We start from the raw sequence: 16,929 nt of genomic DNA, 5'->3' as shown, positions 1-16,929 counted from the left end.
TGGCATGGACCTCATTCAAGATGCTACATGTTATATTAGATACTTCATGTTTTTCAGAAATGCTCGAGGAAATAGCTTGTAGTTCAGCCCATTAGAAATAGCACTGGTAGCAGATGGTCAAGAGAAAATGCTGTATAAAAGTTGATTGTGTGACTGTTTTCTTTCAAGCATATAGTGCAGGCTGAGCAAGGACTTCCAGCTCTGGCAAAATGAAGGTTTTGCCATTGAGCTGTGTAGCTAGCACAACCCTGATATTTTGGTAGGTGACTGTGACTATGAAGGCAGTGTTTGGAGAATTGCAGTGTGAGCACAGACAGCAAGAGTAGGGAACTGTCCTTCAAGAGCAGCTGATCCTGAAACAGACTGTCTTGGCAGTGCTCCCAAGACTTTGATTCAGTCAGTTCCTGCCTAATGAACTGAAGACCACCTTCCTGATAATTAAGAAGAAACAAGCTGCCTGGATTTTATCCAGCTTCAGATTTTTACGCTGACATTCTGAGCACTTAAGTTATTTGTGATAGGTAGTTGACTGCTTAAAAGTCATTATCCCCTAAATTGTGTGGATTGGAAGAGAAATTGCCTTATTTTTGGTTTGTTGCATATGAGGAAATCTCTACAATATGCATGTCTCTCTGAATGCCAGGCTGCTTTTTCTGAGTGTACATACTTTTATTCCAGTTTGGATAGCATCTCTAATGTAAATGTTTCATGTCTAAAAGAGTAAGAACACAGAATTGCAAGGTATCAGGCATTCTGTGTATTCACCTAATTATGCCTAGATAAAGTTTCAGTTTAGTGACCCCTTCAGGAGTAGGCACTTCACAGATTTCTTTTTGACAATGTCATGGGAAGTGATAACCCCAGCAGTCATGCTTTATTCCAAATTAGTTTATATTCAAAGTAATCTAAACTTCTTGAAATAATTCCAGGGTTTGGCACAAATGGTGGATCTCAGCAGCAGAGCCAATTTGTATTGCCTTATATCATGCATGGAAATTAGATAAATTTTATCTGTCTCATTTCATTTTACACTCAGATAGATGAGAGAGTTGAGCAACCTTTCTCTGGGCTGTTCTTCAGTCCTTATGTTTATTTACAGCTCTTCAATTGCATCTTCCATGTGGAAGACCTTTCCAGTCAAAACCAGGAAGACAAAAATAATATGATACTTCATAGTTATAAGTGTCTGAGACCATGACCAGTTGTTTCTCACTGCTACCACTCCCAAAGGGTTGCTTTTGTTTGAATAAAAACTACTTATGGAATTGGAGTTTCGGGGTGCAGAGCTGTCTTTCTTATTCTTCCTGTAGTGGTAGGAACTGGTGAGATGTCAGAAAATAGATTTCCATGTCAGAAACTTTGGAGGTCCAGTAGTGTTTGTCTGGTCTAGTTTAGAACTACTACCTGCTCTGCAAGGAGTCTCTGTGTACCATATTTCTCATTCAACAGAAGTAAATCCTGACAAAACAGGGAAAATCTCACACTGTCATTAAGTCACCTTAGCAATTTTCATACAGTTAAACTGGGAAAGTGATGATTTTACTGTGTCAGGGAATGGGCATAGCTGCCATAGATAGGGATGTTTATAGGAATTTATGACATGCTGGTGTAGCTACAGCAGCTGGAGATGGTCTGTTTTCATGCTCCAGCCTGATAGTCTTGCTGGCAAAACTGTAGTCTTGATTTGAATGGGATAAAAAATATTTTCACAGCTCTTCTTCTCTTGAAAAATTCTTTCTAATACGATATATGAGTTGGAGATTCTCTAGTTTGGAAAGAGTGCACACATACTGATTGGTTTTCCTGCCATGTTTTGAGAAAAATACATTATTCAGTGATTATATATGAATTTTCGCTGATTTCTGTATTGATAGATTCATTTCCTGATGTGTCAGGGGAATGAGAGAGCATGACTTACATGTTTTCTGATCTTACAATTGCCAACTGTATGCTAATTTTCATTTTAGAATTCATTCATGGCTGAAGTGACTGTACTGCTGATTTTGAATATAAAGCATATTTACCAGGTGAAAACTAGAAAATTGACTTTACTTGGAGTGATGAGATAGAAATTATCAAAGTTTTACCTCTGTCTTGCTGACAAAGCAATCCATCCAGAGTAGTGCTCAGATTTCAGTGCATGTGTATTTTCATAACACACTGTCTTTAGACAGTTCATTTTTCCTACAAATACTTCGTGTTGATATGTTTGGATTTGTTGGTGTTTGTGTCCACCTTGGGGAACTATATCTGAAACATGACCCTCAGCTGGAAAAACTGAAACCAAAAAATACTTTCACTTAGTTGAGCTTAGCAACCAGTGAATAAATATGTACAGTGTTTGTACCACTATTTAAATGCCATAATTATGTATGGGATGAAATATGTCCCTAAGAACAGGAATAAGACTGCTGTTTGGGCAATGATGTGAATATTGCTTTCAGCAGTGGCACATAGCAAAACATGGCAGAGCATCTGAGCATGGTAAAGTAGCATGTACTGAATACTGTTGGGATGTGGAATGAGCTAGAGAGGCAAAAAAATAAAAATAAAATATTGAACACTATGAGTATTGCAGCCACCAGCAGTGTGCAGTCATTCAGAATAATTTATGTCTGTGGTGCCAGTCATTTTAGTCATGGTCATGGTGCCTTAGGCAAAAGAGATGCAGACCACAGAGTGTCTCCTTGGAATACATGAAATGAATACAGAAGGTGTGCTATTGCATGAGCAGCCTGTCACCATCATCAGATCAGATGATGAATTCCTTTGTTTTCCAGGCAGTATATACTAAATGGAGAAGTGGGGGAACCAGACTTTCAGGTCGTTCTAACTAATAGGGCTCATCTCAGAAGGGATAGGATTTGCTTCAACCAACAAACCATCTTTTCAATTAATCTCATTTTAGTCTGGGCATGTAATACAGGTCAGAAAAATCACTTTGTAAAAGTGCCTCTCCATTGACTGTAGCTGAAATCCAGATGACTTGTGCAGGTGATGGATATCTGTGTGAAGGCATCTCAGTTTTAGATGGTGGAATTCTTGTGTGCCAAACCCCAGTGTTCGTGTAATAAAATTCAGTGAACCATAGTAATGTCAGAAATGGTATTTTAGGAACCAAAATATAATGTATCAAGTTTTTCCATGAGACATCTAGTGGTATGCATTAGAAATGAATGTGTTACTGAAATAAGCAATAAAGGAAAAGAAATTCCATATTTAAAACAGCAGATTCACAGCATTGGTATGTTCTTTGTGACCCAAGTGAAGGCAAAGTAAGTACAGATTTTTAACCAGAAGAGTAGATTTCTCATCACAGGTAAGAATAAATCCTTTTAAAATTTGGCCTGTGGGCAATAGTCAGGAGAAATTGCAGTTCTTAAATATATTGTCCATAACCACTGATAAACAAGAAATATTTAACAAAGGAACCTGCTGATTGTGGCTACTGAGACTGACTGAAATGCATTTCTAGCACAGAAGAGTGATGTTGTGCAGAGGCACAAGCTGACGCAGAATAAATACCTCAGAAACATGCTCTCTTTCTGGACTGATCCTGCTACATGAAAGGGACTGATAAGGTGATTCAGGATGGGCATGGATGACAGAAATTCCGTTTCTTTTGTGTGTTCTGGAAGACTATCAAATGTTCAGCTAGGCTCTCTGAGACCTGTCAGTTCTGGCATAACAGTGTCAAAGCTATTAAATTCCTGATTTGTTTTAACTCTTTTCACATAGAGGTAAGGACAGGATGTAGCTGTACCTCAGGTTGAAACTCTCCATACGCCCAGCAGCACACTGTGCTGTAACACAGATTGTTGGCTCCCACGTACACATACGTGCACTAGGGCACAGCTGAGACAAAATAGTGATTTACATTATGATGGGTTATATGGTGCTTATTTGGCATGTTATTATTGTTGCTCTTTAAATAAAATCCCCTGAAGTTTATTTCTGACAAGATTGTAGTAACTGTAGTACCATTAAATGGTCATTAGGAACATTTTGTTTATGTAGAATTAAAATATTATAGTTGTTCAGGAGATTGCAAATTTCCTTTTGTGGACATTTGTAATTATTTGGGACCAAATCCAGTTTCCAGTAAACAGGATAGGAATCTCACTCAGTTCCAGAGGGACTTATGTCAAATGTCTTTAGATTTTTGAAGATGCCAAGTTTTATAAAATGGAGATTTTAGTTGAGTGCCTGATACAGTGGGGACCAAGACTTCCTTTGGGAGCTGCTTAATATGCACAATGATAAACTTTACCAGGAAATCTTTTTAATTGGATGTGGTAATAAGGAGTTGGTGGGTCTGCCTGGTTACTAGTTCATAGGTTGGTTGTATAATAACATAGGAAGTATGGGGAATCCTAATCCATGAGCAACACTGTGACTGAACTGGCATACCAAAGATGTGGTGGGAGGACAGGGAGGAGGAAATGTCTGTTGTATATTTTGGTTCAGATATTTGTGCTGTGACCCAGCAGTAGAGGGAGCTGGACATACAGATGCTCTATGAGTAATAATAATAATAATAGGAAAAAGCTCATAGGCTCTATTGTTATGCAGGCATTGCACAGACCACCAAACAGGTCAGGGGATTTTTATTGTCAGGGTACAGGTGATGGTGAAAATGAGTGATTTTAATAAACAGTCACCTGCTGGAAGCCAATGAAAGAGAATACCAGTGTGCTTTGCAATGCACTTACGACCAAATTTTGAGACAATGGGAAAAGCAATTTAAAGGGGAGGTACTATATTTCATACCAACTCTAAGAGAAGCTGTTAAAGAATTGGGAGAGAAAAGGCAGGTTGAGTGAGAATTACCCCGCAATGACAGGACTCGCGGATTTCAGGACAGGAAAGAGGTAAAATAATTGGAACAACAGGTTTCAAGGGGGTATGGGAGGACAGTGGGCATAACCTCTTTGTAAAGGAGTCTGGAGAAAAGAAGTTAAAAAATCGTTTGTTCCTCAAAGAAAAATTATAAAGATAAAAAATGCAAATTGAGACAGCACAGGAGAATGACAAAAAGCAAAGTAAAATAAAGCTGTCTAAAATATAAGTAGCTCATTTATGTCAAGCACAAGAAGGAACCATGTACAAAATTAAAACTAGTTTAGATTATTTAGAACAAATACAAAAGAATAGCAAAAGATGCGGAGAAAAAAAAAAACCAACCCAAAACACATCAAAGAAGCCAAGACCAAAAAATGTGTACAAGAAAAGATTGTGTACATTAAGTACATAAGGAGTAACAGAAATGGTTCTGGAAGTATATTTTTGGTAAGAGCATGTTCCAGGAAAATGTTGCTCTACTGATTAACAGAAGCACATTGGTCTTCACTAGTGTTATTTTGGGTATATGGAAAACAGCCTAGAACAGAGAAAGGACAAATCAGAGAGTACTTAGTGTGTTAGGTGTTCCCAGGTTAGCTGTGCCTCAGATTTGCTATACTTGGAAACTGGAAGAAGCTTCTAAATTAGTCCCAGCCCTGTTAGCAGTTACCATTGAGAATTTGAAGAAGAAAAATGAGTGTGAAAAAAATTCCAAGAAAGTAGAAAAACACATCCTGAAAAGGAGGGGGGAGCTATGGATGGAAGAGTACTGTCACAGATTTGCAGATAATTTTTCTTCCTAGAAGAATTACAGACAAATATTCATTTTGTAAATACCTAAAGAAAATAACAAACAGCAATCAGCATGGATTTGTTGGAATTATCTAATACCCTGTAACAAGAAATTAAAATCTGTGGATAAAAGAAAAGGAGCAGATGCCCTACATTTTCATTTAAAGAAACTTCTGAATGCTGTCTTACAAGAGTCCCCTATAAACAAGCTAGGGAACATTAAGCAGTATTTATATGTAAGTTGCCTGGGATATAGTTGCACAACTGGTTGGATAAGGTAAAGCCCAAGCAGCTACTGCTGTTTCAGTCATGTATATTCCATAAGAGTTTATTTTAGACACTAATATGTTTTTTTCAACAATAATCTGGATTATGTTTTAGAGAATATGCTTATTAAATTTGCAGTTGTCACAAAGTTGAGAATGAATTGGAAGGATGCCAGAGAACAGGATCAGAATTGAAAATGATTTTGACATGGCTTTGAAAATAAAGTCATATTTAGCAGGTGTGTGTGGTACTGTACTTGGGCAGAATAGCCATAGACAGGCACAGGACAGATGGTTAAGCAGTGGGTTTTGAAAATGATATATGTCATAAATATTACATGAATAGACATAGTCAAGCTGTTGTAAAGAAGGTAGGGATGGATGAAAAAGATACATAGCCTGTAAAATGTATGGAGTAATTCATCTGATGTACTCAGTACTATGCTCAGTTCAAATACTGGGACCAGTTTTGAGCATCGCATTTCAGTAAAGATACAGCTAATTAGAGGGAATTCAAGGAATGGCAGTAGAGATTAGTTAGAGCTGAAAAACAGGACTTGTAAGGAAAAAAAATGAAGAACCAGAAATATTTAGCCTTGAAAGGAAATGGTAGGTAGGAACAAAAAGTTTTCAAGTCTGTGAAAAACCCCAACAAAGCACCTTGAGCCAATTAACCAACCATCCAAAGAAACACACCCTAAACCACCTTGAGCCTCCAGAGATCGAGGGAATGATCTGATCTCTGCATCTCTGCAAAGTATGGATTACTTAAATTACAAGAGAAAGAATTAATTTAGACATCAGAAAAAAAATATCCTGACCATAAGGTGAGATACTAAGAACAAGTTGTGTGAGAGATTGGTAAGTATATTAGGATATCCATATATATTAGCATATCCAAAAATGATACAAGTGTAGCTTTGTTTCATCTGCAGTTTGGAGTCGACTTGCTCTGGACCCTCTTAGCAGTATGAATGTGTTACATTACTGTGTATCATTGCTGTGCCACACAATGCATTTTCTGTTGTGTAAATCTTGTGAAACACTACTGTAATTTGAATTAAGATTATTCTTTTTCTTTTATTTCAGTGTGTGCAGAAGCTTACAATCCTGATGAGGAAGAGGACGACGCAGAATCTAGGGTACTTCATGCTTAGATTCAAATACTTTTTCAATTCTCAGGCATTAAATTTAGGAGGAAAAATGTAACCAGCTTTACCATTCCTTTCCAAAAACATCCTTATTATGATATACTTTAGAAATCTCTTGGGGTTTTGTGTTAAAGGAACACTTAAAAATTCTCTGTAATAGTCAGCCATGTACGACTTGATGTATGATTCTTAATTACCAAATCTGTGATACATGGTTAAGGAAACATTTTTGTGCAATTATATTTACCCAGAGAGCACCTGCTTCTAAAATCTCTTACTTGGTGTTCTCACAATCTTACAGTGGTTTCCTTTCTCAGAAAGCAGAGAAAAGTTAAACTGTAAAATTGCTAAGATTTTTTCAAGGTGCAATGTGACAAATAATGAACTGTATTTATTTATTTTATTTGTGTCACCCTTTTAAGGGCATTTACATAGCTTTTAAGATGAAATAGCATGACTTTCATGAGAAGTTTAATTGTTTATATTCTGCCTAATTTTCTGGCTTGTAACACTGTCCAAAATAGAAGCATATGAGTTGAAAAACTTGACTGATACTCAGATGAACCAGACACTGGTAATTTAGTGGATCTCTGGCTTACTTAGATAGCGTCAAGTCTGTTGTTTACTCTGTGAAATTTTTGATACAAATTTAACACAGATACTATTTCTCAAAATATTCATTAGGAAGTAGTAATGGAAAATGGCTGAAGGTGACAGTGGTGCTTTATATAAAACAAGCATGTCCCAAGTAGGATTAGAGACTAGTAATATTTATATAGCAATAGTGTAGATAATGGTGTCCAGAATGGCTTGCAGAAATTAACTGGATTTCACAGGTGTAAATATCTTATGAGCTTGAATATAGCAGTGTTTCAATTGCTAATGGTATGGTGGTACCATTTTATCATTGAGTGTTTATTCAAATCCTGAAGGTTTTGAAATGAAAGAGTTATGAATCATGGCCAAAATATTGTGTAAAATGCTTAGTTGAATTAGCTCAGTCCTTCATCTAGTGCTACTATATGATAATCAGTCTAAGAGCTTTTGTATTATATCCCTCAGATTATTCACCCCAAAACAGATGATCAAAGAAACAGACTGCAGGAGGCGTGCAAGGACATCCTTCTTTTTAAGAACCTAGACCCGGTAAGAAATTCTTGGTATGAACAGCCTTGCAGTGCTGCTAAGAATTATATCTCTTGAGCTTTGGAACAGAAATTTATAGATTTGACTTGGTAACCTCTTACGTATGCTTTCTTGACCATAAATTCCAGAAATGCCATTTTTTAGAACTGATACATCATATATAGAGTCTTTTGCTTACCACCGTAAGTGATAATATTGAAATACATTATTATTAATCTGTACATTAATAAAAATGTAATTAGCAAATTAATTACTGCATTTTCTTATTAATCTTTAATCTTTCTGTACACTGATGTTCTATAAACATATCAGCTAACTGTAATGTTTAAGTGTTTTCTATTAGTTACTTTTTAGCATCAAAAGGTGCTGAGTGCTCCATCAAAACAGCAAATTACCACCACAGCCTTCAGTTTAGCTGTGGATGTAATTGAACAAGTGAATTATGAAACAGAGGGAAAGGTACCAGTGACGTGTTTACATTATTATTTCACTTAATGTAAATACCATAAAAAAACTTCAGGTAATTTTCTTCCATGCAGATAATTTCCTTCTGTTGAGTATAAAAACAACTATGAGCTTTTAAGAAAGCCTAAATGCACTGAATGAATAATCTGGATCAGACAAAGGTGATAATGCTACCAAAAAAGCACACAGGATTGTTTTAGGGAAAAGGTGAGTTTATCAATCAAAATATGCATCCTGAGGCTGGGATGACTCACAGCATCCCAAATGCTTCCTCAAGAGATTTGATTCTGTGCTGTCAAGAGAAAGAGCATGAGGGAAACAATTATGTAGATTTTTAAGTATGAGAACAGAAAGTTTACATTTTATTCAAGAGGGAGCTAATGGAAGGAGCAGCCTGCAGCTCTGTTTGGAAGTCAGGTGCTATTACAGAAAATGGCCATTAATTTGTGCTGCAGGTTTCCAGCTCCTGCTTCTGTCTGCACAAAGACTGAACCCTAACCCTGGGTCCTTATCCCTTAGAAGTCCTGAAGAGCAGTGAGCCACAAAGGCCCAGGTTAGCAGAAGCCTGGAGTTATTGTTATGGAAAGGCATCAAGTCTCAACGTGGGTGCTAATACATGTGCATTCTTGGGACAGTAGGGATCCTGACACAGAAGGTTTCCTAAGTCCCTCATGCTGTCTGTTTAATAGGTAGTTAATCAGCTGTTGCACTATATTTGTTCTAGCTAAAGCCATGCACACATTTACCCTTCTGCTCCTGAATCAAAGTCATATGTGGGCATCTGCTCTGGATATGAAATTGCTTTATTATATATTTTCCTTATTGTTGGTGTGTCCTGGCTTCCACTTGGCTGGACCATCATTACATTAGCCTGCCAGTGGCATTTTGGCAGACCCCTCTTGGTTAAGCTCTGAGCATTTCTCTGTTATGAGCCCTGCAACATGATAGATTATTGTGTGCTCCTAGAACCTGCTGTGATGTTAATAGTGCTTACAGTATCAATCCTCTGGATGGGATCTGCTTTGCATTACAGTGAGAGCTAGATTGTCTGTCTCAATAGTCATCAGCCATTTGGTCTGCAGGATAGGGCTCTGTTGGCTATATCATAATTTTGTGTAGACATAGAGCATTGAACTGCTCCAGTGTGGGCACTTGACAGACTTTTTCTGAGGATGAATTCTTCCAAGGAATACTGAGCGAGTATTTCCTATTTATGAAGGTCTTCTCAGGACTGTGCTTGCTGTCTTGATACTGATGTTTTGAACTATTTTTTTTCGATTTTTCTTTTGAATCAGTTACTTGTAATTGCTAATATTTCCCACAATCTGTTCCAGGTGTTTAGTAGAGGACTTCTCAGCTGAGTTTTCCCTTTGTAGAGGTCTGCAATCCAAAGCCTTGAAATGCACTCTGGGCATCTTCCAAGTCTTGTTCACCCCCTTTTTGCTCAGATTTTCCAGTGGATTAAGAACACTTCCTCCTGTTTGAAATCCTTTACAGGCAGCATTCTGGAAAGTTAATTAAGATAATTTTTGTAAAGGAGATTTTCATTACAGTAATTTTATTCATGAAAGACACTGGAAAACTACTGAGCTCTGAAGAGCAAAAATGTTTAAATGTAGCCTTCTTAAGTCTGGCTTGTTCTGTGGAGCCAGGATCTGTAGTCCCTGGGGAACTTCTCCCACTCCTCCTTATTCTGCTTCTGAGCAGCATTTCAAGGGCTCCGCCACTGTAGTTGCAGTAATTAAATATTCCTGTGCCACCTCTCTTCTTCACCTCTGCCTCTCCATGAGAGATGCTGCAGTTTACAGAGTGGTGTATTAGCAAAAACCTTATTCATCTTGAAGAGAGATAATATCTTCTGCTGCTAAAGCTCAAGCCTCTGGAACAAAAGTCAAGCTTTGTATTGATAGCATCTTCTGCTCCCACTATTGTGTTTTTTGGTTGTTTTTTTTTCCTTGTACTGAACTTCAGCTTCTTTCTGCTGTAGTTCTGTGTATGAAAGTCACCATTTCAAAGGTCAGTTAGAGGGGAACAGACGATGTAAAGAGCTTAATGGCTTTTTCCCCGGTGGCCTTTTAGAGGGTGTCAAATACTATTTTCAAATACAGAATAACATGCCTTATAGTGTGATCAGAATTGCATTCAGTACGCAATACTCAGTGAAGTCCACCTTTTTTTTTAACATTTTATCCCACCCTCACACACTGTCTTTTAATTTGAATGGAAGGATAAGATAAGGCTATCACTAAAGCCAAAGGAGAAATTGCAGTAGTTGGGAGTGACTTACAGTTCTTTGCTCAGTGTGTTAATTAAAGAGGCCATTTCAAATGACAAGAACCATCACATAAAATTAAAACCCAGCAGAACCATTTGAATGTAAGGTTAAATGAGAGAGGAGAAAAAGATAACCTTCAGACTTTGAGACAACTTAGGACTTGCTATACACACACAACAGTGTCTTGAGCCCTCGTTTAACTATAGTAATTTTTTAAATATCAGATAGGTAAATTTGCACATATATATTTATAAATATCAACATTTTACATATTGTCTGTGATTAAAAATATAATAATGTAAAGAAATGCCAGTTCTCATACATTTCCCTGAGCAACATTCTTATGTTTTAAAGGCCAGCTCATAGTCTAAAGTCTGTGAGGTTACTTGAATTTTATGGAAATTTTCTTTAACTTTGGATGGATGAAGATGTGACTGGTCAGTGAATGTGAGTTCAACAATAATTAACAATAGTTAACTCCCTTAAATAAAAAATACTTTTAAAGAATTGACATTTTAGCAATTTTTTCTGTTTCTGGGGGCTTAATCATTTGCCATCTACTTACTGTCACTCACTATCAGTTTTACCTAGGGTATTACAGTTTTGGAAAAATTACTTCAAGAGAAAAATATGAATTGAAACATGCATTTGAAAGAAGACGAGGGAAGGAGGTTTTGCAGAGGTACTTGGTTACTTTTTGGAGGACCAGATCAGGAAAGAATAAGGAGACAGGTCTATTCAAATGTTTGTTTTCTTCTCCCCATCCTATATTAGATTAACTCATTCCTCTTCTAACGCATCTCTTCCTGTTCTTCTTCCCAGGAAAACTTCTTCCTCTCAGAGTATTGTTTATTGTCCTTCTCAATTGCCTGTCCTTCTCAATTGGAAGAGACTGCCATTGTCAGAAACCACAATATTACTGTTTTGCTCCCAGGATTGTCATGATGTGCCAGGCTGGTTACTCCACCAGCACACACAAAGCACGTTCCCAGACACCTTCCTTTGTGCTCTGGGTGCTGGAGGTTACTACAGTGGGCTCTGAAGCTGCTCTCTTTCCCTTCCACTTTCACTTTGTGTAAGCCAGCAAGGAGAAAACAAGATAATGACCAAATGTCTTCAGCCCTTACAGGAGGATAAGCCTGAAGTTGCTATCACTGAAATTTCTATCTGTTAAGCCTAACAACTGTTTTATCACCAGGAAGAATAGCAGCAGCTTATCTACTGGCCAAGGAAGTCTTCTACACTTCCTTTTTACAATGTAATTCAGAGTTATTCTTTTGGTTTTGTCTCTTAAGACGAAAATGTGCTGGAGGTATTAACAACAGACTATTTAGTTTGGGAATTATGGCCCGTAGGGCAGCAGTTAAAAAACCTGATGAACCTTTTATCAGAGCAAGAGGCTGGCTCAGGGGGCTGGTACCATCAAAGCTGAGCCGTGCCCTTGCACTTAAAGTCAGAATCCTTTCTTTGGCAAAAATTCACAAGCAGTGTTAGATCATCTATTCTCTTTCAGACAAGTTTAATATTGGAGAGCTTTGCCCTGCTAATGCTTGTACAGAATATATAAAATAGGTCTTGACCCTTTTCTAAAAAGTAATAAATTATACATATTGTTCACAAATATGCAAGAGCAATTTCTGGGCATATTGCCACTTATGTACCTGGAGTATTAGTGTAAGAGAGCACAAATATTGATTAATCAATTAGAATTGATTAACTTGAAGGAAGATGAAAGAGAACATAATGTAACTGTTTTATGAATAGTGGAATCTTATACCTGAGGCCAAATCATTCCTTGAAACCACTAACAAAAGATTCTCATGATGCTCTTAGGTTCTTAAGAATTTCGGTGAAGAATTAGAACTACAGATTCTGGAGCAATTAATGGGAATATACACCCCACCCCCCATAAATATACACACACACACATTTATACATATATAAAATATCTGTATAAAATAGATAACTGAGCCCAGAATGCTTGAACATGAACTCTAGCCTCATAGATGACACAAAGGTGATGACATTGAGGTGCCCTTCCAGAGAAGGGCAATGGAGCTGGTAAAGGGTCTGGAGCACAAGTCCTTTGAGGAGCAGCTGAGGGAGCTGGGAGTGTTCAGCCTGGAGAAAAGGAGGCTCAGGGGGGATCTTGTCACCCTCCAACTGCCTGACAGGAGGGTGTGAGCAGGTGGGAGTCGGTCTCTTCTTCCAGGTTACAGGACCTGAGGGAATGGCCTCAAATTGACACAGGGGAGGTTCAGACTAGACATTAGGAAAGATTTATTCACTGAAAGTGTTGTCAAGCTTTGGAAGAGACTGCCCAAGAAAATGTTTGGGTTACCATCCCTGCAGGTATTGAAAAGATGTGTAGATGTGACACTTGGGATAGTTGCAAAGTATGGAATGTGTTACTGAGCCTGACTGATGGGCATGTGCATGATATCTGAGAGGCAGAGTACTAATTTAGCATGTAACTCTGGAAGAAGGTTAAGGTATATTCTCAAGGAAAATACTGTTGCTTGAAAATATTGATTGTACATTGAAATACAAATAAGTTTTGATGGTGAAGAAATGAATGCATTTTCATTAGTTTACAAGTGAATATAACACAAGGGAACTAAATATTTTGACTTGGATCAATATTGCTGCTAACACTATTTTATTAGAGTTCTCCTATAGTATATGTGCATTGCTTTGTTTATAAAAACAAATATGGAGAGGTGTAGACATGAATTCTGTAATTTATCTTCCTCTACGAGGTTCAGAGTTGTTGATTTAAGAAGTCCTTTTCTTCCCATGGTTTCTTTGCCTGTGTTTTGGTACATTTTCTACCTCTCCCTCCTCCCCACACCCACCCCCCTTCCTTTTCTGGTATTGTCCATTTCATTGACTTCTTAATATCATGTTGAATGTTAATTTGTTGATATTTCAAATTGCACAAAGTGAGGACAAGGTGGCCAGCAGGATGCCACTTTAACTGGGGCTCATTTTATGTACTTGGGGACAATAGAAGAACTGTGAATTCACTTTGTACACACGATAATATTTTAATGTTTTAGAAGTAATATGAGATAGGCAAGTCTTGTTGCCACTATTTTGCTAAAGTGCAAGGAAATCTGATTGTGCAGGCTATCTTGGATCTATAAAGGAAATTAACTGGGATTTACTTTCTACTGGGGAGCACTCCAGCAGCACACTCGTCCTTTTGTGGGATTCCCAAGCATACATAATCCCAACATACCATCCATTACTTTAGAGATCTAATGCACACAGCTTGATAGCTGAATAGCTCCTGAAAAATTACAGATTAGGATTGTCTCAGTTTGCTGTTAGATGCCACATTATTTTAATTTTAAAAATGTAGCTATGCCTTCTATCTCCTGAATATGTTTTCTAAAAGTCAGGAAGGAATTTTTTCAGAAGTTATTTTCTACCTTTGTCATTGTCATGACTGCCAGTGATGATCACATCCTACTTTCCATTTTATCTACAGTGTCTTCCTTGATTCATGTAGCATTTTGTCAAACAACCAACATTTATATCAGCAGTTTAAACATTGATGCTTCTTGGAAACCCCAGTGTTTGAGTTTAGAAAGGAGAACTTCATCCTTTTTCTTTTAACAAAATAGCTCACAGTAAATTTATAAACTGATATTAAGAAGAGATATACCTGGCACAGCAGTAGCAAAGCATTTGGTAATTTGGCAGTTAAAAGAGACTTTGGCATCTGAGAAGAATATGCTATGGTCTGTCAGCTCTTTTGACTAAAAGCTGTCTTGCAAGGACATACAAGTGACTAAATTTTTGTGTGAGATATATACTAAATAAAATCTCATTTTAATTATACTTAAATCAATGATCTAATTTTTGTCAAGAAATCTTGTTGAGATATGATTGCCATGTTTGTTTTGTTGACTTTAGAGAAATTGAGGTTAACACACTATTTTCAAACAAAGCAACATGCATCTGGAGGACAGTACTTTGTGATGCAAAGTCTATGGGAGGAGAGTCGTGAGTGTTTAGTTTTAGGTTTTCACTTGACCTGGCAGGAGGCATGGAATCACACACTGTGTCAGGGGGATGTTCTTGGTAAGCCAGTTATCATTCCTGTCTGGGGCTTTGTTCTCCTAAATCTCATCATGTCTTCTGTAATCAATTGTAAACATGTACAAAACTCTGTGCATTTCCAGTGTGGAATGGCAATGCAAGAGGCTTGCACACACCTTACTAATGCAGGTCTTGCTGGCATCACAGAAGCATGGTGGGACAATTCCTATGACTCCACTGAGATGGAAAAATACAGGATTTTTAGGAAGGACAGGAAGAGGAGACAAGTTGGTGAGGTTGCCCTCTGTATCAATGGCCAGTGGAGTGCATGTAGTTCCACCTGGGGAAGGATGAGGAGCTGACAGAGAGCCTGTGGGTCAGGATTAAAGGGAGGGCAGGGACAGGTGCCATTACAGTCTGCTACAGCTGAGGTCCTCTACAGACAGATTGGAGCAGCCTCACATTCACAGTTCTTCATCCTCATGGAGGACTTAACCACTCCCACATCTGTCAGAGGGACAACACAGCAGAGCACAGGCAATCCAGGGGATTCTTGGAATGCATTAACATCCTTCTCCAAGTGATAGGGGAGCCAGCAAGAAGAGGCGTTACACTGGACCATTAGGAAGTTAATTAAAGCACAGACAGAAGTAAATCTGGCCAAGGTCATCCAGGGTAACAAAAAAAAGCTTCTTTAGGTATGTCAGTGATAAAAAACAGACTAGGAAAAATGTGGGTCCTCTCAGGAAGGGTACAGGAGACCTGGTTACCCAGGACATGGAGAAGGCTCAGGCGCTCTAGGACTTTTTTGCCTCAGTCTTCACCAGCAAGTGCAGCCACACTGCTCAACTTGCAGAAGGAGGAAGCAGGGATGGGGAGAATGAAGAGCCATCCATTGTCCCCAGGTGGGTTCAAGAATGTCTTCAAGAAGGAAAATGCAGGAGCATTACATCCATGGGTCTTGAGGGAACTGTCCAAGGATGTGGCCAAGCCACTACCCATCTTGTTTGAGAAATGGCAGTCCAGTGATTTGAAAAGGGGAAATATAACCCCCATTTATAAAAAAGGAATCGAAAAAGACTCGGGGAACTGCAGGCCAGTCAGTCACAAAAAAACCCCCCCTCATCCTGTTTTCATTTTACATGTATTTTTGAAGGTAGAGCTGCTTTAAGGAAGAAAAGCATTTACACAGCACCATTTTACAAAATACTAGAATTAGTTCTGTTTATTAAACAGGTCTGCTTTTTAGCTCTAAAATTACCTATCTTTATCTATTCAAAATAATGACAGAGGGTGCCAGTAAAATTGAGCCTCAGTCTGGCAGAGATTCCAGAGGATTCACATAGAGCAAACTGGGCAAGCAAGTTTACTCTCATGGTAAAAGCAAAAACCACATTCCTGGTTTGGTTATTGCAGTCCGCTTTGTCTTAATTTAAAGTGGAAAATTTTAGAAAAGGGACCACTTGTCTTCAAGTTAGTTGCAGTTTATTTAGGAAGTTAATGTGCAATGCTTCAGCAATTAATAGACTGCTCTCAGACATATTAAATATCTTAAAGTATTTAAAACATTTTAAAAAGGGAACTGGATTCGTGAATTCTACTCTGTTGCAGATTTATGTACTGGAAAAGTTGTGGTTTGGTGAGCTTGATTCATAGTTATAAGTTGAAAATGTTTCAACCAGAAATCCAAGATGAAGTGCACTGAATAAAGATTTTAACTATATGTATTATTCCTCTATTACAGGAAATAACCATCTTTTTGGTTTAACCTTTTTTCCCAAGATATCTTGGAAATATTTTAAGTTCTGGGGTTTTACACACATATAATACATTTTTTTTGCATTGCTTGCACATGCCCTCTAGCCTCCCATGAAGTGGGGAGCATTCTGTATGTTCTCACTTGCTTTCAAAATGCAGACAAGGGCTGTTGGTTGGGGCACCACTT

The 16,929-nt window shown here is 37.9% G+C and overlaps 1 protein-coding gene across 1 annotated transcript in view; it reads left to right on the top strand.

Moving 5' to 3' along the window:
* PRKAR2B (protein kinase cAMP-dependent type II regulatory subunit beta) overlaps positions 1–16,929 on the top strand; it is a 74,793-nt gene that overhangs the window by 49,759 nt on the left and 8,105 nt on the right. The window contains exons 3-4 of the mRNA XM_083859167.1: positions 6,990–7,042; positions 8,114–8,197. Coding sequence (XP_083715293.1) covers positions 6,990–7,042; positions 8,114–8,197 — 137 coding nt within the window. The remainder of the gene's footprint in view (positions 1–6,989; positions 7,043–8,113; positions 8,198–16,929) is intronic.

Source organism: Zosterops lateralis (genome assembly GCF_965231275.1).
Source record: "Zosterops lateralis genome assembly, chromosome: 4".
NCBI classification, from domain to species: Eukaryota; Metazoa; Chordata; class Aves; order Passeriformes; family Zosteropidae; genus Zosterops; species Zosterops lateralis.
This window is presented reverse-complemented; position numbering and strand designations above follow the sequence as displayed.